General features: G+C 36.1%; 4 protein-coding genes across 11 annotated transcripts in view; 1 reads left to right on the top strand and 3 right to left on the bottom strand.

The window, feature by feature from the left end:
- Nucleotides 1-615: 615 nt before the first annotated feature.
- LOC111483011 (mechanosensitive ion channel protein 2, chloroplastic-like) lies at nucleotides 616-8,874 on the bottom strand. 8 transcript variants are annotated; one of them, XM_023129087.1, is made up of 14 exons: nucleotides 8,786-8,874; nucleotides 7,007-7,103; nucleotides 6,833-6,892; nucleotides 6,464-6,627; nucleotides 4,348-4,471; nucleotides 4,134-4,228; nucleotides 3,906-4,019; nucleotides 3,640-3,700; nucleotides 2,982-3,131; nucleotides 2,786-2,896; nucleotides 2,440-2,607; nucleotides 2,233-2,346; nucleotides 1,929-1,985; nucleotides 616-1,767 (listed from the first exon to the last, which is right to left on the bottom strand). In XM_023129087.1, exons 2-14 carry the CDS (start codon nucleotides 7,082-7,084, stop codon nucleotides 847-849), a joined length of 2,217 nt encoding a protein of 738 aa, XP_022984855.1. In that variant the 5' UTR covers nucleotides 7,085-7,103; nucleotides 8,786-8,874; the 3' UTR covers nucleotides 616-846. The 8 variants fall into 8 exon arrangements, with proteins under 8 accessions (XP_022984855.1, XP_022984854.1, XP_022984859.1 ...); XM_023129086.1 differs by having other exon boundaries at nucleotides 7,007-7,160; nucleotides 8,786-8,865; XM_023129091.1 differs by lacking the exon at nucleotides 8,786-8,874 and adding an exon at nucleotides 8,617-8,774.
- Nucleotides 8,875-12,004: 3,130 nt separating this feature from the next.
- On the top strand, nucleotides 12,005-16,788 carry LOC111483009 (protein NETWORKED 2D-like). Its single transcript, XM_023129085.1, has 2 exons — nucleotides 12,005-12,435; nucleotides 12,768-16,788. Exons 1-2 carry the CDS (start codon nucleotides 12,342-12,344, stop codon nucleotides 16,583-16,585), a joined length of 3,912 nt encoding a protein of 1,303 aa, XP_022984853.1. The 5' UTR covers nucleotides 12,005-12,341; the 3' UTR covers nucleotides 16,586-16,788.
- A 192-nt stretch (nucleotides 16,789-16,980) lies between these two features.
- Nucleotides 16,981-20,461, bottom strand: LOC111483012 (protein ecdysoneless homolog). Its single transcript, XM_023129095.1, has 5 exons — nucleotides 19,314-20,461; nucleotides 18,636-18,971; nucleotides 18,288-18,421; nucleotides 17,751-17,917; nucleotides 16,981-17,398 (listed from the first exon to the last, which is right to left on the bottom strand). The coding sequence occupies exons 1-5, from the start codon at nucleotides 20,459-20,461 to the stop codon at nucleotides 17,219-17,221; spliced, it is 1,965 nt and encodes a 654-aa protein (XP_022984863.1). The 3' UTR covers nucleotides 16,981-17,218.
- Nucleotides 20,462-21,967: 1,506 nt separating this feature from the next.
- LOC111483014 (AP2-like ethylene-responsive transcription factor AIL6) overlaps nucleotides 21,968-25,316 on the bottom strand; it is a 3,932-nt gene continuing 583 nt past the window's right edge. The window contains exons 2-8 of the mRNA XM_023129098.1: nucleotides 24,707-25,109; nucleotides 24,541-24,623; nucleotides 23,252-23,260; nucleotides 23,065-23,153; nucleotides 22,910-22,983; nucleotides 22,698-22,825; nucleotides 21,968-22,625 (exon numbers count right to left, since the gene is read on the bottom strand). Of these exons, the coding sequence (XP_022984866.1) occupies nucleotides 22,183-22,625; nucleotides 22,698-22,825; nucleotides 22,910-22,983; nucleotides 23,065-23,153; nucleotides 23,252-23,260; nucleotides 24,541-24,623; nucleotides 24,707-25,109 (1,229 nt within the window). The 3' untranslated portion in view covers nucleotides 21,968-22,182. The remainder of the gene's footprint in view (nucleotides 22,626-22,697; nucleotides 22,826-22,909; nucleotides 22,984-23,064; nucleotides 23,154-23,251; nucleotides 23,261-24,540; nucleotides 24,624-24,706; nucleotides 25,110-25,316) is intronic.

The following is a 25,316-nucleotide window of genomic DNA, read 5'->3' as shown; positions in this document are numbered from 1 at the left end:
AGCGGCTTCCCAGCTACTTGGAGAGTGTTCCCAATTAATAATATAATGATGTTACAAATTTATTTTATGGATAAAATTACAAACATTCTTTCTTACTTCGAATTAATTCAATTATAATTTTTTTTGAATCGAGTTAATTTGAATGTATAAGTCATTTATTCAAATTTATTTTATTTTCAAATTTTCAATTAAAATTTGCAATCAATTTTAATATATATTTTTTAAAATTATTATTTTTAAGAGTGGTTTAAACAAAAATAGCATATATAATTTTAAACTAACCGTGGATATTGTACCAATTTATTTATTTATTTATTTATTTATTATTATTATTATTATTTGGCTTCCAAAGCTTTATCTACGTAATAAACTATCATTTTTAAGGAAGCATTGATTATTTGAGCTTAATTCGAAAGAAACAAAAGTTAAATATGGAAAATTATTTTTATTACTAATTAAAAGTAATTCTAAATTTATAATTAAATTAATAAAAATATCCATAAATGACAATAATTTAAAAATTAGAAAACCAAATTTGAACCAGGTGGAAATTATATAATTATATAATCCACACTTATTTGTAGATCAGGTTTTATATACAGAAAGAAAGCTCTATATCAAGAAAACTCATCAATGGCCTCTGCTCCGGGAAGTAATCACCTTGTTCTTGTTTCAGAATTCACTGATAAAAGAGTCAAAATTACACAAATTTACATTCCTGCTCTACACTAATTCCATTGACAGTACTCGTTGTAGCACCGAGAAGATGCAGGCTTCACGGGGCGGGGCCTCACCCCGAACTTCTCGGTCATAAAAGTTGTTTACTCAACAATCAAACTAGTCTCATTATTCAATAGAAGATGTGGTAGGAGGAGACTGCCGTTTCGTTTCCTTGTCGGGAGTTGTTGCTCCACTCGCCACGTTCCCATTCAGGGATGCAGCAGCCAAATCTTTTGATCCCAACGACGTTTGAGGGGAAGATGGCGTGTCGTCCTCGATAGGAAGTGTTCTCTTAGAGCGATCCAAAGCAACGCCGAGGATTATATTCTCTTCTACGCTGGGCTTTGTTGTTGGTGGATTTGTCGTCTGATCACCTTCTATCCTTGGCTGTGAAGCTGATGAAGTAGTTCCTTCTGGTTTCTTGACATCTTCCTGAAAGGAAACAGAAGAATGGATAGGCTTGTAGTTCTGCTTGTTGTTACTCCCTGAGCTATTTTTGGATTTCTTGGAGGAGCCAGAATCTTGCATTGAATTATCAGCATCTAATGTAGTTGTTTTGGCATCAGAAGTTGGCATATCAGCGATACCATTCGTACTCGACACAGACCTTGATGATGATTTATGTTTCGATTCACTGCTTGGTTTATTATCTTCAGAGGTTGACATCGGAACTTTGGAATATATTTTTGTATCGGAGTCTCGTCCTTCTCCAGTCTTTACTTCCATCTTTCTTTCAGATGGTGATGTCTCTTTAGCTGCCTTGTTGTCACCCGACGACCGTGCAATGGGCTTACTGTTTTGTTCTCCAGTTGTGCGTGATGTCCTACTATGGCTTTGCTTTCGATCATCTCCGTAAACTTTGTAGGGGGGTTCAATCATCAGCATGCGGCGATTCAAAGTTGCACCACCATGACCAAATATTGAATCAGAAAATGGAACGCTTTCCAAGTCTGAATCACTATGCATCTTCTGCACTGTGCGGATTGGTGTCGCAAGTCGAGCTCGGTGATGTCTAATGACTCTAAGAAGATCCAAAAATATAGCTTCCTGATCCATCAGATCATAAGTTAATCAAAAACAAACGACACAAAACTCAAATGTATTCAGACAAGCTCCAAACCAATAAAATGGATCAATGGAATTGCTGAAACTTATTTTGGAAGAATGAAAAGTATATAGAAAAAAAAGAACAGAAAAGTTCAATTTACCTTCACACAAAGGTATTCTTCAAAATGTGAAGTCTTGACAAAGCAAGATATCAAAATCTAGCAAAAATAGGACAAAAATCAATTAGGAATCATGAGAGAGAGCCTCCTACAATTTGATATAAACGAACGAGGATTTGTGACATTTTCTAAAAAATGATGCATAATCCTATCGGTTTGTCTCAACAACCATCACAAAACCTATAACTATAATGTTATAGGTTATTTAAATTATTTAAACATTGAGGAAAAAATTGAAAATTTCAGAAAGAAAAATAGTATTCAAGCCATAATGTCTAATACTGACCAAAAGGGCCTGATTTTCAGGATTCACGTTTTCCAAAAAAACTCTTCTATGCAATCTCTGTTGTTCAACTTGAGGGTTCTTTGCCAAGACTTTCCGCATGTCTGCGACAATATTCTGCAGAGAGATAAACATACGATCACCATACGATATTCGACCATATGTACATACATACATTCATATAAAAAGATCAAAATAAAATGTTCTCACATTGATTTTACTGACATCCAAATGGCTGATGGCTAGGTGGGTTTTAATCCGCCAGTGAGTTTTTTGACTGAGATTTCTCACAACATTCATGGTAAACTTATGGTTTGGTATGTGAACTGCTTCACGATCTTCACCTCTGATGATCGTTGGCGACCACCACCCTACATGCTGCAGTTGATTGAAATGGAAGTAAGTGTCTAACGTGTTCATATATAAGACATGTTTCTAACTATACGTTAAAACTTCTAAATTAAGACATTGGTATACGTTGATGACTGACTAGAGTCGCCAAAGTACTTGTTTGACATCAACATTTTAAGGTACATGTTCAATAGAAACATCAAACCTCAACAGTTCCAGAAACTTCATAGCCCTCGATCTTCGTTTGGATCCACTCATTTACAACGAAAGGACGGGTTGCATGAATCATTACACTTGAGAGAAAGTTGGTGAAAATCTAGGTACAGCGAGAGCAAATCTAAAATTAGTTAAAATAAACTTCAAGGAAACAGAGAACACAAACCATAATAATCGAAAAGCACCTCGCGGCCAGCTAATGTCAGCAACACAGTCCCAAGACCTCCAGCTGTAAGCCATTTTTGGGTTGAAAAGCCCAACAGCTCCATGAACAATGAGAGAGCAGCAACCCATACTGCCGAGTACACAGCTTTCCAAGCAAATTGAAAGCCCATCTGCACATAAGCATAGAACTTATATCACATTTCCATGGTTTTAAAAAAAGCATGAAACAAGAATTCCTGGGAGAATAGCATCCCAAAGAATACAGAAACCCATATAGTATGACATTAACGCGAAAATTATCTGAAAAGCACTAGCTCTATATATTGTGTGTACTTGAAGTTTGTAATTTCAGGAATGCAAAGCCATTTGAACAATATCTTTCTGATATTGAGATAAATAAGATAATGAATGCCACTCAAATTGTCTTCAAAGAAAAAGTAAGCAATATAGTCATGTATCAGCTATAGCTTGTGCTGAATTGCATCGTACAAGAAACGTGGAAGAGATAATCAAATGGTGCCTTGCTTCAAGTATAATGTCACATACCATACAACTCAGAGCTTACAACAAAGTCATCATAAAATGATCTACACATGAAACGTTCATTAACCATCAGAAACCTAATAACATGATATCTATTAAGCATAGACTAAAAATGTGATGTTACACTGTACATACATTTCTCGCATCACTGGATTCACTAGTCTCTGAGAAGAATTTCTGTGCTTGTTGAATCATGCTACACAATCAACCAAAAAAAAGATAAGGAAAGCAAGTGTTAATAAAATTGAATTTCAAGTATTTTAACATTCATAACAAAAGGCCTCCTGTAAGGGTAACATATCCTTGCTGGCTAGATTATCTTGTTCATAGCTATGGTAGATTTCTTTACTATAGAGGTAAACTCATTGAGCATTATAAACGACGCGATCTCATATACTCACCTAGATAAGCAATACGCAAAGGCCAGTACAGTGGACAATGACCTAACAAAATTCAGCACCCGTTGCTTCACAACTTGGCTAGACTCTGTAGGTAAAACTACTGGATCTAAAGCTCTGCAAAAGCAAGATCAGGAATATTAAACTAAATTCGCGAGAAAAATATCTCTGAAAGTACGACTGAGAAGAATAGTCCACATCTCAACATATAAAATAATATATGTCACGGACCTGCAAATAAGTGTTGCTCCAGTCCATAGCAATAAGGGTTGAAGATACAAGCTCATGACTTTATATGTCTGGCTTTTCTTCCAGTTACTATCACTCTGCAGGATAATTATCAGACAATGTGGAAACAGTAGAATACAATTAAAGAGAAGAAAAAAAAAAAAAAAGATCAAACAATGCCAATGCGACATAAGAGACAAAAGTTAAGTCAACATACATGGAGTAGGCTTCTTGTATAACGCAAAAATGGTCCAAGACCCCATACAGCAAATATCATAATACTAACTGCAGGAACCATCTTAACCACTGGAGGAGGACAACCACCTAATACATTACAAAACCTGCGTTATGTGATCAAATGTGAAAAACCAGTAGAGCTCAAATTCTATCAATTTCAATCTTCAAGCTCATGTAGAAACTAAAATGAATGATATAAGAGACGGATATTCTGCCACAATGGAAATATTATTAATTACTCAAAGATGAAAAATGTATTTAAATTAATTTCAAGAGTCTACAAGGCAAATGCCAGAGTGAGCATCTCACTTACGATTAAACTAAATATTTACTGTTATGGCTTTACATATTTTTGTCACTCTTCAATTTTGTCCCTAGCCTTTCCAAAATTTTAGTTTCATCCACCATAAGATAAGGTTTTTTATCAAGTCATTAGTGACTCACTAAACCTTAAAATCTACTAAAGAAGTCATAATTGAACATTAAAATATATTATAAGGTTTTTTATCAAGTCATTAGTGATTCACTAAACCTTAAAATCTACTAAAGAAGTCATAATTGAACATTAAAATATATTTTATTAACCAAGTTGAAATGAAACTGCCCTATGCTTTAATTTTATTGATTGAACTCCCCCACATACAAAAAGAAAAAAAATTATCCCCTTCACATAACACAACCCACAACATTTTACTGGAGCCATTCTTTTAACGTGTACTACAAGAAAGAACTGAGTGATAAAACTTAATATATAAAGGATAGCATTCAAACGTTTTTTAGAAGATTGAAGTAACAAATAGAAAACAGCACATACATTCAGGGACAAAATATATATTTAGCTTTAAGATTATATGCCCATAAATATCGCTAACTAAATTCAAATAAATACCTTATATTAGTAAAAAAAAATGGCAAATTGTCAATCAACACCAGTAGAACAGTGATAATGAATGTACCATTAAAATTATGGTAACGCCATGAAAAACTAAAGTGCTCAATCATCTTAATTTCATTAGTAGAAAAATATGAGGTTAAACTACAAATTTTCTCCCTAAATTAATGGCTACTTTCTATTTGAGTTTTCATGATATATGCACACAAGTTCCTAGCTTTTAATCAAATCACCATATTAGTCCTGGCCATCAACTGTGCTTGCGATGTTTCAACAAAAATATGATGCCTCACTAGTTGCTTAATTTGCAACACTATTAGTGTGGTTGGCTAACTATGCGTTAAAATTTACCTCTAGAAGGAAAATATAGTTCATAGCACAAGGTCCAAGATAAACCTCAAATTGAGGCCACATAATGGGGTTGCATATTAAAAACCGTCAAATATAGATTCAAGAATTTGCATGCCCCTAATAACCACTAGATACAAATTTGAAATATTTTTGCAATTTCCCTCTCATAAATCCAATAACGCAAAATCGCTAGACATGGTGGCCTCCTCGAATGATCTCTTTTTAGTGTGATGGTAGAGATGTGTGAAAAAGCAAAAAGCCAAGAATGAGAGAATAAAATTTGCCAAGCATTTGAAGCCCGAAGGAATAGCGGTTTTCTGGAGATAGTGTAAGCATTCTTCAAAGGAAGGATGATGTAAAGAATATTTTCGCAGATGCTAGACTCAAACAAGTATTTTTTAGAAAATGCCGCTGATCCAAAATCCCCAATTTTAATATTTTCTCAAAGCTCTAATATTGTCCTAAGTTCAACTTGTCTCGTGATTAGTGGTAAATTGTAATACATTTATCCAACATCACCCGTGTAAGCAATTATGTATCCATCTAAAGTTCTAATGAAAATTTCCTTCATATTATAGCCATTAACCAACATAAATTTTTCACAACAGGGCCAAATGAAATGCAAACCAACATTTGGGAACAAAATAATAAACTGACGTAAACTGCATCCAGATGGGTTGATTTTTTTATGATGAATGTGGTAGCTTTGATGTTAATAGTGGATGGGCGTGAAAACAGGGATAAAGATAATATCTTTGTTCTCCCTATGGCACTAAGAACAATCTTACATAAGTCAAAGCTGGGAAATTTTTTGAGGCATTGAATATTGATACATGAACCAGACAAAACTCACCTTGTCAACGCCACTATAGCAGCCTTCATCCCAGAGGGATCCAGTGGTTGGTTTGTCATCAATGACGAATGGCACCTGAATGCATTGTATCTAGAAGGCACAACGTAACTAGGTGGGTATTTCAAGCTAAATAAATGACTGCTCCAAGTGTTCTTCTGCTGAAACTGCAATAAGAAATATTCTCAAATATTTAGTCTTAAAGGCAAGAATTTTATATGCAATCAATGCATCAAGTATACACAGCCAAATACACATTGATATCATCCAATCCCATTTTGATACAAGGGAAGCATTCTTGATGACCTCCAAGGACAAAAGGTATTTGTGTTCTGATTTTAAAAATTAAACTGAAGTGTTTAAAGAACTTACTAAAAGAGACGATGGACTGGCTACATTCTGTAACCGTATGTTATTGCTATGAGAGGTCAACTGAAAAGAACAATTAAATTTTGGATAAGAACAAAAAGAGACAATGAAACACATATATTTACCTGAGACTAATAAATATTTATAGTCTTGAGGCAGGGGAGAAGGTCTCTGTACCTTAAGATTTTCTTCGAGCAAATGGTTTTTCCACGGTCCCAGATGATAGGACAGTTGCAAAGAACCAACAAGAACCATTGCTAAGACTAACTAAATGCTGGGAGGATGAAAATTGAACAATGAGACTTCTACGCAGCACAATGACGGCTGAAAACTGCACCAAATCATGCTTTATTGATACATGAATCATGAATGCAATATAAATGGTGTAGAACCAACTTCTATTAATTGATAGTCAAGAATCTAAATTATGTCTCACACCTTGGTTCTCTAACTTGCATCAGCAAATTATATCCAAATTGATTAAAAGAAGAAACACAATAAAGTGAAACAGGAGTTCATAATCCACATATGCTCGTTATTTGGGCAATGAACATCGACTTCTAACAGTATACGTGCAGGCATGCACACATAGAGTTGTATGCTATCAAATTATTTTGTCACATACATCGAACAAGTAGAGGATGCTGGTTTTAAATATTTTCAGCAAAACGAGAAAATAGAAAAACATTTCACATTGCGTGGTCCTGCCAAGTTGCCAACTCATCAGGGTAAAAGAGGTCATATTTGTGACCTCAATTTTGTCGTCCTTTGAGTGATCGTGAGTCTTTGGAGGTAGTGGGACTTCTTTCCAGCATTTTCAATCATAGGGTTTTTTTTTAGTGGGAGGGATGTTCAGGTTTGGGTTCCAAATCAATCAGAAGGATTCCCATGTCAATCTTTTTCCTCATTCTTTGTTTCCTTTCTCCCCGTCAGAGGCCTCAGTTTTTTTTTTTTTTTTTTTCTCTCTTTGGAAGGTCAAAGTCCCTAAAAAAAGTGAGGTTATTTGCTTAGCAAGTCTTACATGGTAGAGTAAACACCCAGGTTTGCAACTAGCAATTTTCTTCCTTAGTTTTGCGTCTGCAGTGACGTGTCATTTGTCGTCGACAAGAGGAGGATCTCAATCATCTTTTTTGAGATTGCAGTTTGCTTATACCCTGAGGAGTTAGATTTTTAAGGTGTTTGGGATTGATGTGGCACGTAATAGATTTTTAAGTTTGTTTATAACCTGTTGCTCTATGTTGGAGGACATTATGATAAACTTTCCATCTCGTGATCAAGGAAGAGCCTTGTGGCAGAATTGTTCTCGTGGAGAGTGGCTTCAGAGGAATACTATAATTTTCAGAAGGATGGAGACACAATGAAGTTTAATGCGTCTTTTGGGGAAAAATCGTCATTTTGTAATTCTCAGCTTCAGTTAATTCCTTCGGATTGAAATTCATGTTCGGGCTTTTTTATAGCATTCCTCAATGAAAACTCGGTTTCTTACCAAAAAGACAAAAAAAAAAAAAATAGCCCGTACAAAGCGCCAACCAAAGTACGAAACTTAATGTATCCTCGATTTAAGCATCACGATAATAAAAAAGGACAAAGTGAATTAATAAACAAAAGCAATAACTCAACCAAAAACCACAACATTTTTTTCTCCAAACCCTAACATTCAGATCAAGACACAATCGCGGATTAGAATTCTACGAACAGTATCTTCTGAAGAAAAGAATAAATAAATAAGTCAAACGGTAGAACAAAGGAAACATAATTTCAAGCGTTTGAGCAGAATCCAAACATACAGATTATAACCTGCTATAGATCTCAAATTGAGTAATCGATGAACATCTAAAAACTCCCGATGATAACGAGGACAAGAGAAAACAAACACAAAAAGAAAGAACAAGAGAAGAACACCAAAGTTCGGATTGGCAGAACAGGAAATTTAGGATTGAACGCTTAAGATGTTACCTACAGAAATGGAATCAAATTTTGTTGATGCCCAAAGCTGTAGAGCTTCCAATCGAGGCGCCGTCTCTGTTTCTTCTGTTCTTTTAGACGTTCATGCGTAGGTGGGAAGAAAAGAAAGGAAAAGAAAAAGAATGGGACCCACTTTTCAAAATGGATTTTTGGCTGCTAATTCTATTTATATATATATATATATACTAAATTAATAATTTCATTTTATATTAATAAAATCTTAAAAATAAATAAATAAATAATAGTAAATATAAACACATATTTAAGAACACGGTTTTAACCACAAACTCAGACTACTCTTAACTTTTACAAAATAATAATAATAATAATAATAATAATAATAATAAATTAAAAAAAAAAACATTCCCAACCAAAAATAATTAATATTTTGTTTCAAATATATATATATATATATATATTTTTTTTTTTTTTTTGAACGTTAAAAATATATTTGAGTTTTATCAAATATATATATATATATATATATATATATATATATATATATTAATAATACCTTTTTAACTTTTTATAAAAAAGTTCAAAAATACATTTATTATATCACTTAAAAAATTTAGAAACAAATGAAAATAATATGGTTGATAGTATTTTGTTTTAGTAGATTATATTTATACATTATTAAAAATAATAGAGGGTAAAAATTTAGGGAAATGATATTAAATTTGTAATATTTTTTTAATATGGAAGGATCTGTAATGAAGAAACGTTTTTCATCTTGAACTCGATCGTATATTCACGAACTGAAATATGCACTTCTATATAAGTTCTTGAGACTCGGTTGATAGTTATCATATTCGAATTATGAAATTTTTATGATCCGACAACACAAAATCGAGATATGAACTTCAACAATATTTTAGTAAGTATCTTAGTTAATAGCTACAAACTTTGAATTAAGCATCTCAATCTAGTGGGTATGAAGATTGATTAAATTACGTAGATACTCGTTAAAGTACTTACATATCAACTGCTGACCGACATTATTCATTAGTTAACAAATTTTTAAACATATATATATACCCACATGAAATATAATTTTTAATTTTCAACGCAAATAAAATATTCACATATTTTTTAATACTTTCACAAATTTAATTATAGTATCTGAATGAGAAATAATTGTCAACCGCTAATTTTCACAATATTTCTGACATATTTTCCAAAGTAGAATTGAAGAAAAAAACGACCTAACCTATATCTTGATCATGTTTGTTTTGATCGAAAAAACTGTTATGGTCATGATATTTAGACGTGTGTTCAATTAAACTCAAGGAAATAGACTCGTTAAATGATTCGACTCCAATAAGAACCAGGCCCAAGGTCCATCTAAGCTCAAAGTGCCCACACATCCATGGTAGTTTATACATTAAGATCTTGGAGAGAATTCGTGAGATTCTAATCATTTGAGGATCGAACGTTTCTTCATGATCAAAGTTGTTTGAACATCAAGAACACTCTTGCACTTCCAAAAGAGAATCAATATCGTATCAAACTTGTATAAACCATTTAATTCAACTCCACGAACAAATTTTCTTTGAAAAATCTCGTGCAAACAACTTTTATAATTTAAAAAAAAATGATAATATCTATTTTCAACCGTCCATTAAAATAGATATAATAATAGAGCAATTACAATAATTTTATAATTTTGATGAGGTATTCAATGTTTAAATTAAAGTTTAAGGATACAACTATATCAACATTATAATTTAGTATGCACGTGTGAGAAGTAAATGAAACACTCCTTCCCCTCAGCTTAGATTACTTTCTATCGACTCGTTTTCTGACTTTAAAAAGACTAAAAGTAGACAGGAGAACATCATATAGAACGATACCCGAAGCTAAAATTGCAATTAATATAGAGAAAATGGCGATGATTTAAGATATTAAAAAAAATTAAAAATTTTGTATCATTCAGAAATATACAAAATAATAACACCCATTAGACGAATGAACATCCAAAAAAAAAATAACGGAAATACCTGTAAATATGATTTGATTTGGGCACCTCATGTGGATGAGGCGCCCGTAACAGAAACCGACAAAGGAGCTTCTTAGAAACAATAGGAACGTTTGTTTTCTTAAAGAACAAGTAATTTAAAAATAATATTAAATAAATCAAAGACGTGTTTTTAGCTTTTGAGAGGTCGGTGACAGAAAAATCGACACCGCCGTGTCATTTTAACAGCTTTTTTTTCTTTTAATTATTATTATTATTATTATTTCTTTCCAGAGGGTTTTACTTGGAATTCAACGTCCATAAAAACAAATAATTTAAATTTTAAAAAAATGGGTTAATAATTCAAAAGGCAAGAGAAAAAGGCGAGTCCTGCAAATTCCACGCTGGCAAGTGGCTATATTGTTAAAGTGCCACGTGTGTATTTTTTGTTTGGACAGATATTAAAAAATATTAAAAAGAATTATAGCCAAACAACTACTTCAGTACTAATGATTTATTTTTTTGGTCATTCCTATAATTCTAAACCAATTCCTAATATTTAAAAAAAAAATTAAAGTATAAATTAGTTGATGTTTTTTTCTAAAAAATAAATCTAAAACAAAATTTTTAATTTTAAAATATACAAACCAATCAGTTAACAGCCAACTGGAATTTAAAATTTCAAAATATATATTAAAATTGAATTACAAATATTAATTAAATATTTAAAAATAACTAACATCTAATTTTTATTAAAAATAAATATTCTAATAAATGACTCAAACAACTTAAACCAATCATTATAAAAGTATCATAACCCACTTAATAAAACCCACCAATATCCCTAACATAATCACGTTCAAAGAAAACGTATTATATATCTCAAATAAGTAATAAAAAAATATTTATGAGATGTAATTGTCGATTTTTAAATAGTGCCAACAATATACTCGGAGATTTAAACAAAAACTATAAATATTCTCCATACGAACAATAAAGAGATAGGTATTACTTTTTTGAGGTTGAAAATTAGATATCCTCCTACCTAACATTTACCAAAAAATATATATATATATATATATATATATATATATATATATAAAGATTGAATTAAAACGAAATAAATATAAATAAATAAAGAACCTCGGCTCAAAATTATTTCCTTTGAAGAATAGGTGAGAATAATTTGGGACAGAGAGGACAGATCTTAAATTGATTTTGTTTTAATTATTGTTTTTTAAAAAACACGTTATTGTAGCGAAGTTTCCTCTCCTCCATGATCTCATATTTAGCAAGAGAGACGATTGCTTTCTACATTCCATTCCATTTTCATTCAACTTCGTCTCTCTCTCTCTCTCTCTCTCTCTTTCTGATTCTCTCCCATCTTTCTCCACAGGGGTCTCTGTTCTTCCATTGTTTTCTGCTCCATCAAAGGGTTTCCAGCCAATTCCATGTCTTCTCTCTTCCCCTAGAGAGAGAATGACAATCAAACCCAAAGAACACAACACAACAGTAAACACTAGGGGGAGGTTTGAAGATTAGAGAGAGAAGCCAACTTAGGATAGGAAAATCCCTCAGAAACCATCAAAAATGTTGCAGAGAGCTGCAAGCAATGCTTATTCATGGTGGTGGGCAAGCCACATCAGAACCAAGCAGTCAAAATGGATGGAGCAAAATCTTATAGGTTCATCCCACTCCCTTCTCTTTTACCTTTTCTTTCTTAAACATCAATCAGAATATGTGTTTATGCGTCCATGGATCGGAGATCCATGAGGGGAAGCTTATGTTTTTGGGTTGGAAACTTGAATGTTCATCTGGGGTTTCTTGTTTTTCTCTGTGATTTCATTTCCATAATGAATTGTATGGTTTTCTTCTCTTGGGTAAGATCGAGGTGGGGGTGTTTCTAAGATCTTTGTTCTGGAACCTTGCTAAATTAGATCACAAGATCAATACCCAGATCGATTCTAGTTTGGGTAATAGAAATCATGGAGGAATGAGAGTTTCTGGAAATTGCAGATATGGAGGAAAAGGTCCAATATGCTCTGAAGCTGATAGAAGAAGATGGAGATTCATTTGCGAGGAGAGCTGAAATGTATTATAAAAAGAGACCAGAGCTGATAAACTTTGTGGAGGAATCTTACAGAGCTTATAGAGCATTGGCTGAACGCTACGATCACATTTCGACTGAGCTGCAGAACGCAAACAACACGATCGCTTCGGTTTTTCCGGAGCAAGTTCAGTTTTCAATGGATGAGGAAGATGAAGAAGCCATGCCTAAGTTCCCTAAGAAGCAACCTGCTATGTCCAGAGGAAACATCCCACAAGTCCCCAAGGATCCGGTTGATATGAAGACTGTCATAACAACAGCGACCAAGAAGTTGAAGTCCAAAAAGAATGCGAAACAGGGAACTGCAGCTTCGTCAGTTGCCAAATCTGGTTTGAGCAAACAAGAGGCACTCAATGAGATTGACAAACTGCAGAAACAGATTTTGACACTGCAAACTGAGAAGGAATTCGTGAAAAGCTCTTATGAAGGCTCGCTTGCAAGGTATTGGGAGATTGAGAATCAGATCAAAGAGATGCAAGACAGAGTTTTCAACTTACAAGATGAGTATGGTGAAGGAATGCTGATTGAGGACAACGAGGCCCGTACTTTGATGGCGAATGCGGCTTTAAAGTCCTGCCAAGAATCATTGGCTCAGCTGCAGGAGAAACAGGAGAGATCAGCTGAGGAAGCAAGAATAGAGTCTACAAGAGTTAGAGAAGCGAGAGAGAGATTGGATTCTCTCAAAGGTGGGCTTCAAGGTGAAGAATCGAGCCAGGATAAGTCGCTTGCGAAGAACGAACCTGCACGGCAAAGAGAAGTACCTGACCAATTGAATAAAGAAGTTGACAGTGCAGCAGAAGAGAAAAAGAGAGCAGAGGAATTACGCCAACAAATCAAGAAGGAGTTGGAGGCCAGTACATGTCTTACCATAACAGAAATGGCAGAGAAGATTGATGAGCTTGTAGACAAGGTGATCAGCTTAGAAATCGCGTTGTCTTCGCAGACCGCTCTCATCAAGGAGTTAAGATCAGAAACCGATGAACTCCAAACACAGATACAAATCTTGGAAGGTGACAAGGCATCAATAATTGATGGAAAGAACAATTTGCAACAGAAGCTAAAAGAAATAGAGGGAAAACTGGGTGGGATTCAGAATCTGAACGAAAAGATTGAGAATGAGAAAAGCAATTTCCAATCTCAAATTATTGAGGTACATTGTAATCTAGATCATCTTTCTGTTAAATTGCCTACCATACAGCAAGATGAGGAGCTCGAGCCAAAATCTTCAATAAGCACGGTGCAGCTCGAACAGCCAGAGGAACTCCCTAGTGTCAAGCAAGGTGTAATTGGAGCAAATACAGAACTCAAGCAGCCAGAGGAACTCCCTGGTGTAAAGCAAGGTGCACTTGGAGCACATACAGAACTCAAACAGCCAGAAGAACTCCCTGGTGTAAAGCAAGGTGCACTTGGAGCACATACAGAACTCAAACAGCCAGAGGAACTCCCTGGTGTAAAGCAAGATGCAATTGGAGCAGATACAGAACTCAAACAGCCAGACGAACTTCATGGTGTAACGCAAGGTACAAGTGGAGCACGTATAGAGCTCAAACAACTAGAGGAAGTTCCTGGTGTAAACCAAGATGCAAATGGAGCACATACAGAGCTCAACCGGCCGGACGAAAAGTTGAAAGCTCATGAGGGTTCTGATGATCCAAACCAAATGGGATCAGATGAAGCATGTCAGGCAACGGATGTGAGGCAAAACAAAGAACCAGACATTGAAATGAAATCATCAAATATGCAAACCCCTAAAGAAGAGGAATCACAGAGTTTCGAAGTTAAATCTGAGAAAGCTGATGCAAGTGGTAAGCTCATAAATCAAGAGAACGATGATCCAACCCAGGTGGATCCTCCAAATTTAGAAAGCAGTTCTAAGAAACTTGATGTTGATGCCACTTCTAGAAGTCTAGTAGAAGTTGCTGATACTAGGGATAAATCACAGAGTTCAAAAGGTAGTAACGAGCAATCCGATGCAGATGCTGCTTCCAAAAGTCGAGAGGTAATTGTTCAAACCTTGTCACTAAGTACTGAAGGCAAACCCGATAACAATGATGCTTATGGTTCTGCTAGACATCCTGAAATGGTTGCTCAGACCGAGGCTAACTTACAGTATTCAGAGCGTGGTTGTGAGGAAGCTGATGTGAATGTCACTTCTAGAGGTCAAGTAGAAATTGTTCAAACCCAGGATACTTCACAGAGTTCAGAAGGTAGTTGCGAGAAATCTTATCCAGAAAACACTACCAAGAGCCAGAATGGGACCGTTCTAGCCTTGTCAGTGTATACTGAGGATAATCCCCAGAAAAATGACAGTGATGGTTCTGCTGGAAATCCAGTAGAAGTGGTTCAAACCAAGGCCAAGTATTCAGAAGGTGATGGAAATGGTACTCTGACAAGTCAAGTTGAAGAAATCCACAAACAGGAAAATCTAGGACACCCTTCAGAGAAAACAGAGGATGCGATGAAAGAGCAAAACAAAGAAGAGAAGAAGACTTTTTCAGAGGCAGTTCGCGCAGAACAAGAAGAGAAAGTTGTGGATAAAGTAGATGAGCCAAATTGGCAGCAGTTGTTCATGAGTGGAATAGAAGGCAAAGAAAAAGCCCTCTTAACAGAGTACACTACAACTCTTCGAAATTTCAAGGATGCCAAGAAGAAGCTCAGTGAAATGGATGAAAAACATCGTGATCACCATCTTCAAACATCAAAGCAGCTACATGAGTTAAAAACTTCAAATGCATTGAAGGATCAAGAAATCAGATCCTTGCACCATAAATTGAATCTTCTGCAGAAATGTTTCTATGAAAGCAAGGAATCAATGGATCTAAGCACACAATCGTTAGATTTTAGTACTTCAGACAACCAGAAAACCTCAAGCACATCGGATGATCAAAATGTCAAACCCATGATAACAGGGGGCGACCCAGCTCAGTCCAAAGTACTGACACGTGAAATCTCCCATGATTCAGGATTAGACTTCAGCAAACTTCTAGTTCAAGAACCAGCCACTACATCAGAGATTGAAGAAAGACTCCGGATGAAGATTGACGAACTTTTGGAAGAGAACTTAGATTTCTGGTTGAACTTCAGCACTTCTTTCCATCAAATACAGAAATTTGAAACTAGGATACAGGATCTAAAATTGGAAGTAGCAAAACTTCATGAAAAAGGAAAGAAGATGGATGAGAGTGGCATTGGAAAGTACTCCTTGAAATCAGAAGCACGGCCATTGTACAAACACCTGAGGGAGATACAGACTGAACTTACCGTCTGGTCAGATAAAAGTGCAGCATTGAAGGAGGAGCTGCAGACAAGATTTTCATCACTGTGCAACATCCAAGAAGAAATAACAGCTGGATTGAAGGCGAGTGCCGAGGAAGACGATTTCTCATTCACAAGCTATCAAGCTGCAAAGTTTCAAGGGGAGGTTTTGAATATGAAACAAGAGAATAATAAAGTTGCTGATGAACTGCAAGCAGCTTTAGATCACATAGCAACTCTTCAACATAAGGTAGAGACCAACCTGTCAAAGTTGAACGAGGAGTTCAAACTTTCTGGGTCAAAGGCACAGGAAACTCCACAGCTGAGACACTCAGAGAGCCGAAACAGAATTCCTCTACGGTCATTCATATTCGGCGTCAAACAGAAGAAGCAAAAGCAATCAATCTTCTCTGGGATGGCACCTGTAATGCAAAAAAAGTATCATGCTTTGAGAACAGGAACTCCTCTGTAAATTATGTATGAACCTACCTTAATTTCTTTGTGTTGGAATCTTGGAATGCTGTTTAGTCCTACTTTTCAGATTTTTTTGGTCTGTGTTATTTGGCAGAAGTGAGATTTTCGTAGACATTTGTGAGCTATTTTGGAAAAAACATATGCCTTTAATTCTGTGCTACATATCAGTTGTGAATGATGGGAGAAGTTTTATTATTTCAATTTGAAATCTTGGTAAATCGGTTATCAAATTTTTAAGAAACAGCACCACTCAAACTCAAATTCTAGAGACTGGTAAATCAAGACTGGTTCACACTATAAGAATTGCAGAAGATATACCTGCAAATGGCGATTGGTTCTTCACACAATTAGAGGCTCCTCTATTTCCAACTAATGTTAGAGGCAAGGCTCTGATTTTGTTCCTTCTGCGATGCTAATTTCCATTGATCGTTAAAAGAAGGATAAAACATACAAACACCATTTTCAAATCTCAACGCCAAGTGATTCATATTTTGATCTATGTTTTAAACAATAATCTAAAAACTCTAAGCAGGCTAAAATGTGGTGGAAGGGAAAGTTCAGTTGTAGAGTTTACAAAGATCACCAACCCTGCGGTTTGTTCAGTAATTTATATAAAGACAAAATTAGCGGTTCATTTGCCTTTGTCACCATCTCTCGGAAGCTTTATACCCATGAGTCCAAGAAGGTTAGATGCAGGACCAGGCAGTCCTTCTTGTGATGAAAAGGAATCAAGAAAGCTCTTTACAAGGTTCACGTCCACATCAACAGGGGTGAAATCCTCCTCCATATGGTCAGTGGTATGTGATGTTCCCTACAATTTTTTTTAAGACGAAAATGAGACGTACACAAATAATAAAACAAGACATCACAAATTATAATCGAAATGTAAATAAAAGACATTTGCCACCCAACAGCATATCGTTGATCATACAGCCCCAACATACGATTGTGTCATGACAAAAGAAAAACAAGCTCTTCTCAGAAAACAGTTTCGTTGTTATCAATTGAGAGGGTGAAACAAAAATCTAAAAAGAAGAAGTAATAGCTATTCATAGGGCCATTCTTAGAAAGGTCAGAGTTAAGAAGAGTCCCAGATGAATGGGGTTGAGGTCAGAAAAAACAAGGAATTTGCAGCATCATGCACAAAGAAGAAAGTAAAGTACCTCATCTTTCTGGGAAGCTTCTCCACTAGCACGATAAAAACTTTTCTGGAGAGTACTACTCTTCAATTCTTCACCCAAAGCATCTGTATAAGATTCCATGAACATATTCTCTCCATCTACATTATTAGTATCTGTGGCACCATCACTCTCATCATCTTGAGATTCATCTGAAAAGCAAACAACAATTGCAACTTAATGATTTGAGGAATCCATCAGAACCTCTTTTCTAATCAGAAATAATTTGACTGAAGACATCAAAAATTCTGCTCGGCATGAAAAACAGGGTTAAGGAATTCCTCAGCAGCAAGACTGCAAGGCATGGTAGAAAAACTTACAATCCAGTTAGGGATATTGAAATATTTTAAAATAGTCCGAATCATAAACTTCATGAAAACCCTACCTAGGAAATAAATTAAAATAAAATCAAACAAAAGCATGGAGGGTTCTTCCAGGTTATAGCATTTTGACTTATGAACTGAAAGATAATAAACCCGGCCACAACTTAATAATGTTTGTGAAAGGTAGAATTTCATTTACCAAAATCCAAATCAGAAGAGGATTCATCTTCATTTTGAACATCAGTAGAAGTCTCCATGGATGTGTGATGGCTCATCACTGATTCCATCTCTTTAATAAAGCGATCTACATCAATGTTCACATCTTCTGGCTCCCTTTAAACATAAAGGGTTGTATTATATTTTAATAGATCAACATATGGATATGAGATTATCAAATTTGTAGCATTCCCAAATATAGAATTAAACTTGTGCCATTGAGCGAGATGTTATGAAAGGAAAATCACAAAATAAAAAGAACAACCACAACCAGTGGCTTTGCAGTTATTATGTGAAAACTATTAGTTTGATTCATTCATATTTAGCTTACCTGTTATCGGACACCTCTACTCCCTGAAAGCTTGATAATTTTTTGACGAATTTCTGCATGGATTTTGATATATCACCTAGATCAGGCTCGTCCATACTACAGCTGGATGATGGATCAACTTGTTCCTTTTTAGATTTCTGCTTCTCGTTAAATTCAGAATTAGAAATTTCCATTTCCTTCTGTCTCTCTAAGAGGGCTGCATTCAATTCATCATCCCCATTGTAAAGCCAAGAATCATCATCAGAAGGAGGGACGTCCGGACCCTTGAAATCTTCCACTGAATAAGGAGAAGCAAGAATCTCATCTATGCGTCTTACTGGAGCACTCATCATGTTACTGCAACATATAGGAACTTCTCAGTGTGTACTATAAAAACAAACAACTCAGGAAAACTTTACTAGAAAAAGATAGAAACAATCGTCAAGTTCTGGGATTCATGTGATTAATCTAAAGAACTACAATTATAAATCAAATGCAGTCATTGTTGGACTGTTATTCAATCCCAATTTAATATGGAATCATGTATGCTAGGAGTTCAAAATTCCAATTTCAAATGACATAACACAAGGGTTGTACTACAGACGAACTAAGTTAACAGGGTTAGTCTTCTGAATCTATATAATAAAGCTTCAAATAGCCCTATATGGGAAATTTCAACAGTGAGAAAAGTATAAGTACCTAGTTCTTGAAAAGAGTTCACTATTCTTGTAATATTCCTCCGCATTCTTCATCAACCTCCCATGCTCCTTTGAACCCGGAAGTAAACCTTGGAAGTATCCGCTACTTTCTAAACTCTCCTTAAACGCCTCCCATGTCTGGCTTTTCCCTTCAGACCCCTCTTGTCTTCTTAGTTGATATATCATCTCAAATCCGCATGCTATCTTCATTCCCAATTCAGCTTCCGTGTGTATTGAAGCATTGGTCCTATTGGGCATCGGATAACATTTGGGCGCCTGAAAATTCTGCTGCATCAACTGTGCAAACATTGCCTTCGACATCATAACGGACACGCATACCAATTCTTCTTCTCTTCCTCTTCCCAAAAACTTCTCCATTTTTGCGGCGAACTTCATGGTGTCTATGTCACGATCGTAAAACCCCTCAACTGCCAGCGAAATCAAGCAGGGTTCATGCTTCAACACCTGAGCAACTGATACAGGAACCCTAACCCTAGCTTTGTGCATGTTCATCTCGGCTCGCCGGGGATAATCCGAAATCTTTTTCTTCACAGCCAGCTGAACCGACTCAGACGCCCTAGATTCCTGATCAAAGTCCACCAAGAACTTAAGCGAATCAAACAAATTAGGATCCGGTAACCGGTGTTTTGGTACAATATGGAGGCTACCATTGCGGATGAAGACACGATTGAGACTATTCTCAGGGTTAATCCATCTAGGGATATGGAATGCTGCCTCGATAAGCAGAAATTCGCCGTCCGTGTCCCAAACTCGGATTGAAAGAGAAGTAAAACATTTGGAAATGTGAAAAAGAAGAAACACAGTGAACCATTCGTCTTCAAGGTTGTCTCCGAAGCGAAGCTTCCCGTGAAGGTGTGGAAGGTGGGTGGAACAAACGCAGGGGGATTTGAGGATGGAAGAAGGTGAGAGAGCAAAGGCTTCGTGCTGCCATATGTAGTTGGAGGTGAATGAAGAGATGGAGTTTATGATTTGAAGGTGAAGGGATTGGAGGATGGATGCTACCTCGGTAGCATTGCCGCCGGAGCTCAGAGAGGCGTCGGGAAATATGGCGTAGAAAACGGTATCATCAGGGAGCCTGGAGCTGCTCTGATTGAATATGGATGCAGAAGAAAAAGGGCCCGTCGCCATTGAAATCTCTCTGAACTTCGCGAACTTCGCAGCTGCTTCTGAAACATTCAAATATGGTTCCCCGAGACGCTAAATTGGATATTTATTTTTATTTTTTTAATTCTTTTTTCTGATTTTCGATTAAATTGACCCAAAAAAAAGTTTTTTATTTTAAATTTCTATAAAAAAATAATTAATTAATTAATTCATACATCCAGCAAATAATTTTTAAAATTTTTTACTTTATTTATATACGAAATTAAACATATTAAATATAAAATTGAAGTAAATAGAATTGTTAAAAAAATTTAAAAATTAGACCAAATAGACAAAATAAATAAATAAATAAAATTTTGATATTGGAATAAATACACACAAATTTTAAAATTTATGAAATGAAATTATAATTAAATATTTAAAATTTTAGGTTTATTTTTTAACGAGTTTAAGTATATTTTTTATAATTTAGTTTTAGTTTAACATTAGTGCAGTCGTTCATATCCTTTTTCATGTTCACGACATATTACTCTCTCCTCTCTTTAATTGTTACAAATGATTTTTATCAAAATCGTTCATATCCAAACATGTGAGTGAGAGTATCTTATATAATAAATTTGAAACATAAAATAATTATGGTTCCCACTTCTTCTGAATCCGCTCCAGCTACTCACACTTTATGTCCTTTCGACAGGTCCAACTTCTTACATTTGTTGTCAACTTACTCGTAATACTTCTGCCGCAAAATTGTAACAAAAAACAAAGGATAGAAATTTAGATCAATAAACGTGCAATGAGAGATTGAAAAAAAAAACATAGAAAAATAGGAGAGAATGGAGACGTAATGTTTTAGAGGAGACGACAGTGAAAGAAAAGGTTTGTGTAGCATGGGTGAGAACGCGAAATGGTAATGAATGTAACAACGTGAAGTAAGGTGAAAGAACATGGGGACACTGATTTCATACATGAACGGGACAATCGAAAAGATAGATATTTCATATATGAATGAGACAACTGAAGAGATAATTTTTAATCCAGCCCAATTGAACTCTCAACATACTCTCGTAACCCTAATTTCACACATAAATGAGACAACTGAAGAAACAAAATTTTAATTTAGTCGAGCCCAATCGAACTCTCAACATACTCTCGTAACCCTAAGTTCATATATGAATGAGACAATTGAAGAAACAGATATTTAATCCTGTCCAACTCAATCCAACTCTTAACATGCTCTCGTAACCCTAATTTCATATGTGAATGAGACAACTGAATAAACAAATTTTTAATTCGAAGACAAATTTTTAATCCAATCTAACTCTTAACATACTCTCGTAACCCCTAATTTCAGATATGAATGAGACAACAGAAGAAATAGATTTTTAATCCAGTCCAACCCAATCCAACTCTGACGGACTCTTGAATCACTTGTCTCAATTGCCAACTTTACCATCAAGTAAATCCAACCCTATGGCCACAACTTGGCCACAGTTTGGGCTTGGACAAGGTGAGCCATGGCTAACCATATTCAAAGTGAGCACTAAGCTTTACAAAATTCAACTTCCAGTTTAGTTTCCATACCAAAAAAAACCCTCCACACCTCTTTCTTTGCTTTCTTCCTACTCAAGAGGGGTTAAGAGTTGAACTACATGATAGTCACCCGAACAGCGGCGACAAAATAGTCGGGTCCTAATGTTAGCTTAGCTGCATGCATTTGCATCAATCTATCACTAAACAAGGAAAATCTAATACGACTGGTGAGGCCAAACAAAAAACTCGGCTGCTTGAGGTCCCAAACTCACCGGAGCTGCAATGGATGGGCTGGTCGACTCCGAGGAACCGATCGCGTTAGGCTGAAGATGATAGTAATTATGGTGATACAGCATAGCTGCGGTATCGTATGGAATTCCGCACGGGATCGATGGCACAGGCACAGCTTGGATGGCAGTGCCTAAGTTCATATTGTTGTTTCCATTGCTGCACTGGATGGCTTGATCATGATTCAGAATTGGCTTCTGCTCGGTTTCCAGGCAAAGCTTCAGCCTCTTCGCTGCTCCCCCGATTGGCAACGCACTTTTCGCAATAGCTTCCACGTCGTAACGACTCATCTCGAAGTTCGTCACAGCGTTCAAACCCCTGAACTTGATCGCTGCTATGTCGTAAGCCTCAGCTGCTTCCTCTTCCGTAGCTACAACACAAGAACCAAGTTAGTATTAAACATCAACATTGGATGCAGCAACATGGCCCGAGATAAACCTACCAAACGTCCCGAGATACAGGTCCTTGTTCCCAGCAACACGGCCAATTCTCGCCTGCCATCGACCCTGCTGATGATGCCTAGTTACACCTCTATAAATCGACGCACCCCTCGAGAAACCACTGCTCTTTCTGAAGTCCAAATGAAAAATTTTAAGGAGAAACTCGACAAGGCCTAAAAACAAGAGAAAAGAAACACAATACCCCGAAAGTTACCTTCGCAAAGAAGCGATAAACTCTTGCTTCGTGACATGTTTCATCTCGTCCAATTCTTTGGCGTAATTCGAAACCTACGAAACGAAACGACATCATCGATATGCGAAGCAAGAACTATCAAATAATTACCATATTATAAATATAAATAATATTACAGGAAAATTGGTGGTAGCAGTGGGACCCCAGTACTTCAAAGCTGCCAAATCATAAGCCCTAGCTGCTTTGTCCTCCTTATCATATCCACCTATACATACACACAGAGACATATATATCTATGTGTTACATGTTCCATAACATAAAGTAATTTCTAAAACAATGTAAAAAGGGGAAGAAATTCCATACCTAAGTAAACTGAAGAACAAAGTGTTGGAATGTGAATGCCAGCACGAAAAACGGCACCGAGCGTTCGTGCAATAAACAGACAATCTCAGCTCAGTAAATCGGCAAACGAACATCGAAAAAAAGATCAAATTTTAGCGTAGTCAAAAAGAGGTCAAGCCTCTACTCATGTTAATAGTGGACATCGAAGAAGGCTACAAGTGAAGGGTCGAGTCGACTAAGACATTGCCATCTAAACCCGAGTAGTTTCTAAAACCCCAATTCCAATACCCTCGATCAAATTCTTCCTAACATAGTCTAAACACCATTCGAGTCCACTCATGGATTCCCAAACCAAACAAAACCTAGGGAGTTGCAAGCCATAACCCAGCCGAAACCCATCGCTAGTAGATATTGTTTGCTTTAGCCCATTACGTAACATCATCAGCCTTATGATTCTAAAACGCGTCTACTAGAGAGAGGTTTTCACATGCTTATAAGAAATATTTATTTCCCCTCACCAACCAACCAATATGAGATCTCACAATCCACCCCTTTGGAAGCCCAGCGTCCTAGCTAACATAACGTTCCGTGTTTGGCTCTGTTACCAATTGTAACAGCCCAAATCCACGCTAGTAAATATTGTCCTTTTTGAGCTTTCCCTTCCAAGCTTCTCATCAAGGTTTTAGAACATCGTCTATTATAGAGAGGTTTTCACACCCTTACAAGGAAGGTTCTGTTTCTCAATCCAACCAATATGGGATCTCAAATCGTCGACCCTCAGTTCTACTTACCTAAGCCCCGTCCTTGACCAACATCGACATCGACCGGATGGAATTAAGGGCAAGTGGGTTGGTTCCAAAGGATTAAAAAAAGGGAATGAAATGGTGGTTTGGTCAAACCCTAGTTGGGATGATGAAGAAAGCAAAAGCAAAAGCAAAAGTTCAAAAACTCAGAAGAGATTCAGACTCCTCTCTTCTTTAATCGCTATATGGATATGGGTCGCATCAATTAACTCAAAAGAGACAGAAAAAAAAACAACTTTCAACAAATGAAACAAAATGGCGGCACATCCGATCAAATCAACACATTATAATTCATTTCTCTTTCAAATCCGCCATTAAAGAAACCTCTGAAACTCTTCCTCATGCATGCAAAACCCTTCACTTTTTCAATTTTAACCAAAACCCATCAATAAAAAACCCATATTTTTCAATTTCAAGCAAATCCCATTAATAAAAAACCCATCCTTTTCAATTTTATGCAAAACCCATTAATAAAAAAGACATCTTTTTGAAAGAACACAAACCAACCTTGCCGTCCTTTCCTAGCTTGACCCTCTCTTCTACAGCTATTGTCCCATAGATGCGCTTCATATCTCCCCGTCCATCTATGTCTGCAACAATCCAACACCCATTTAATAAAATCGCCATTAAAACCCAAAAACAAGCGATTTAAAAGATATTTGAATGAACAAACCTAGTGACTCCTCTATAAATCGAAGTTCGTTGGCCAAACGTATCGGCGATTTTCTTGGAGGAATCAGAATCGACAGCGACAACAGCCGACGCCGTGTCGGAGCTCTGCACGACAGAAAGAGACAGAGCACCAGTGGGGGTCTCAGCAGCGGCGATCTGGGTTCTGGTAATGGAAACAGAGTCATCTACTTCTGAACCAGAGTTACCGGAAAAAGCTTGAAACGCCGCAATGGTTTTGAAATCCTGTTGGTCCCCAAAATAGGCATGGTCGTAAATATGAGTCAAAGACGAATCTTGTGTCTCTGTTTGGCTGTCGGAATATCGCATCATCGGCGATGAATCGCCGAGGAAATCCTCAAGCTTGGGTTCATGACTATGATGAGAATTAGCACTGCCACTCCATCCTTGAACAAAGTAACAAAACAAAAAACATCGAAACTCGTAAGAATTTGACTTCTTCCCAGAAACTAAAAAAAGGAACAATTTTGAATAGTTTGCAGAAACGAAAATCCAAAACTAAACAAAACCCATTTCAGAACTATCACTTTCACACACTTTCTCAGCAACCAAACACAAAACAAGTGAAAAAAAAAAAAAAAAAAAAAAAAAAA

The sequence above is a fragment of the Cucurbita maxima genome, unplaced genomic scaffold (assembly GCF_002738345.1).
Source record: "Cucurbita maxima cultivar Rimu unplaced genomic scaffold, Cmax_1.0 Cma_Scf00008, whole genome shotgun sequence".
NCBI lineage: Eukaryota > Viridiplantae > Streptophyta > Magnoliopsida > Cucurbitales > Cucurbitaceae > Cucurbita > Cucurbita maxima.
Note: the sequence above shows the minus strand (reverse complement) of the source record. Positions and strands in the feature narration are given on the sequence as shown.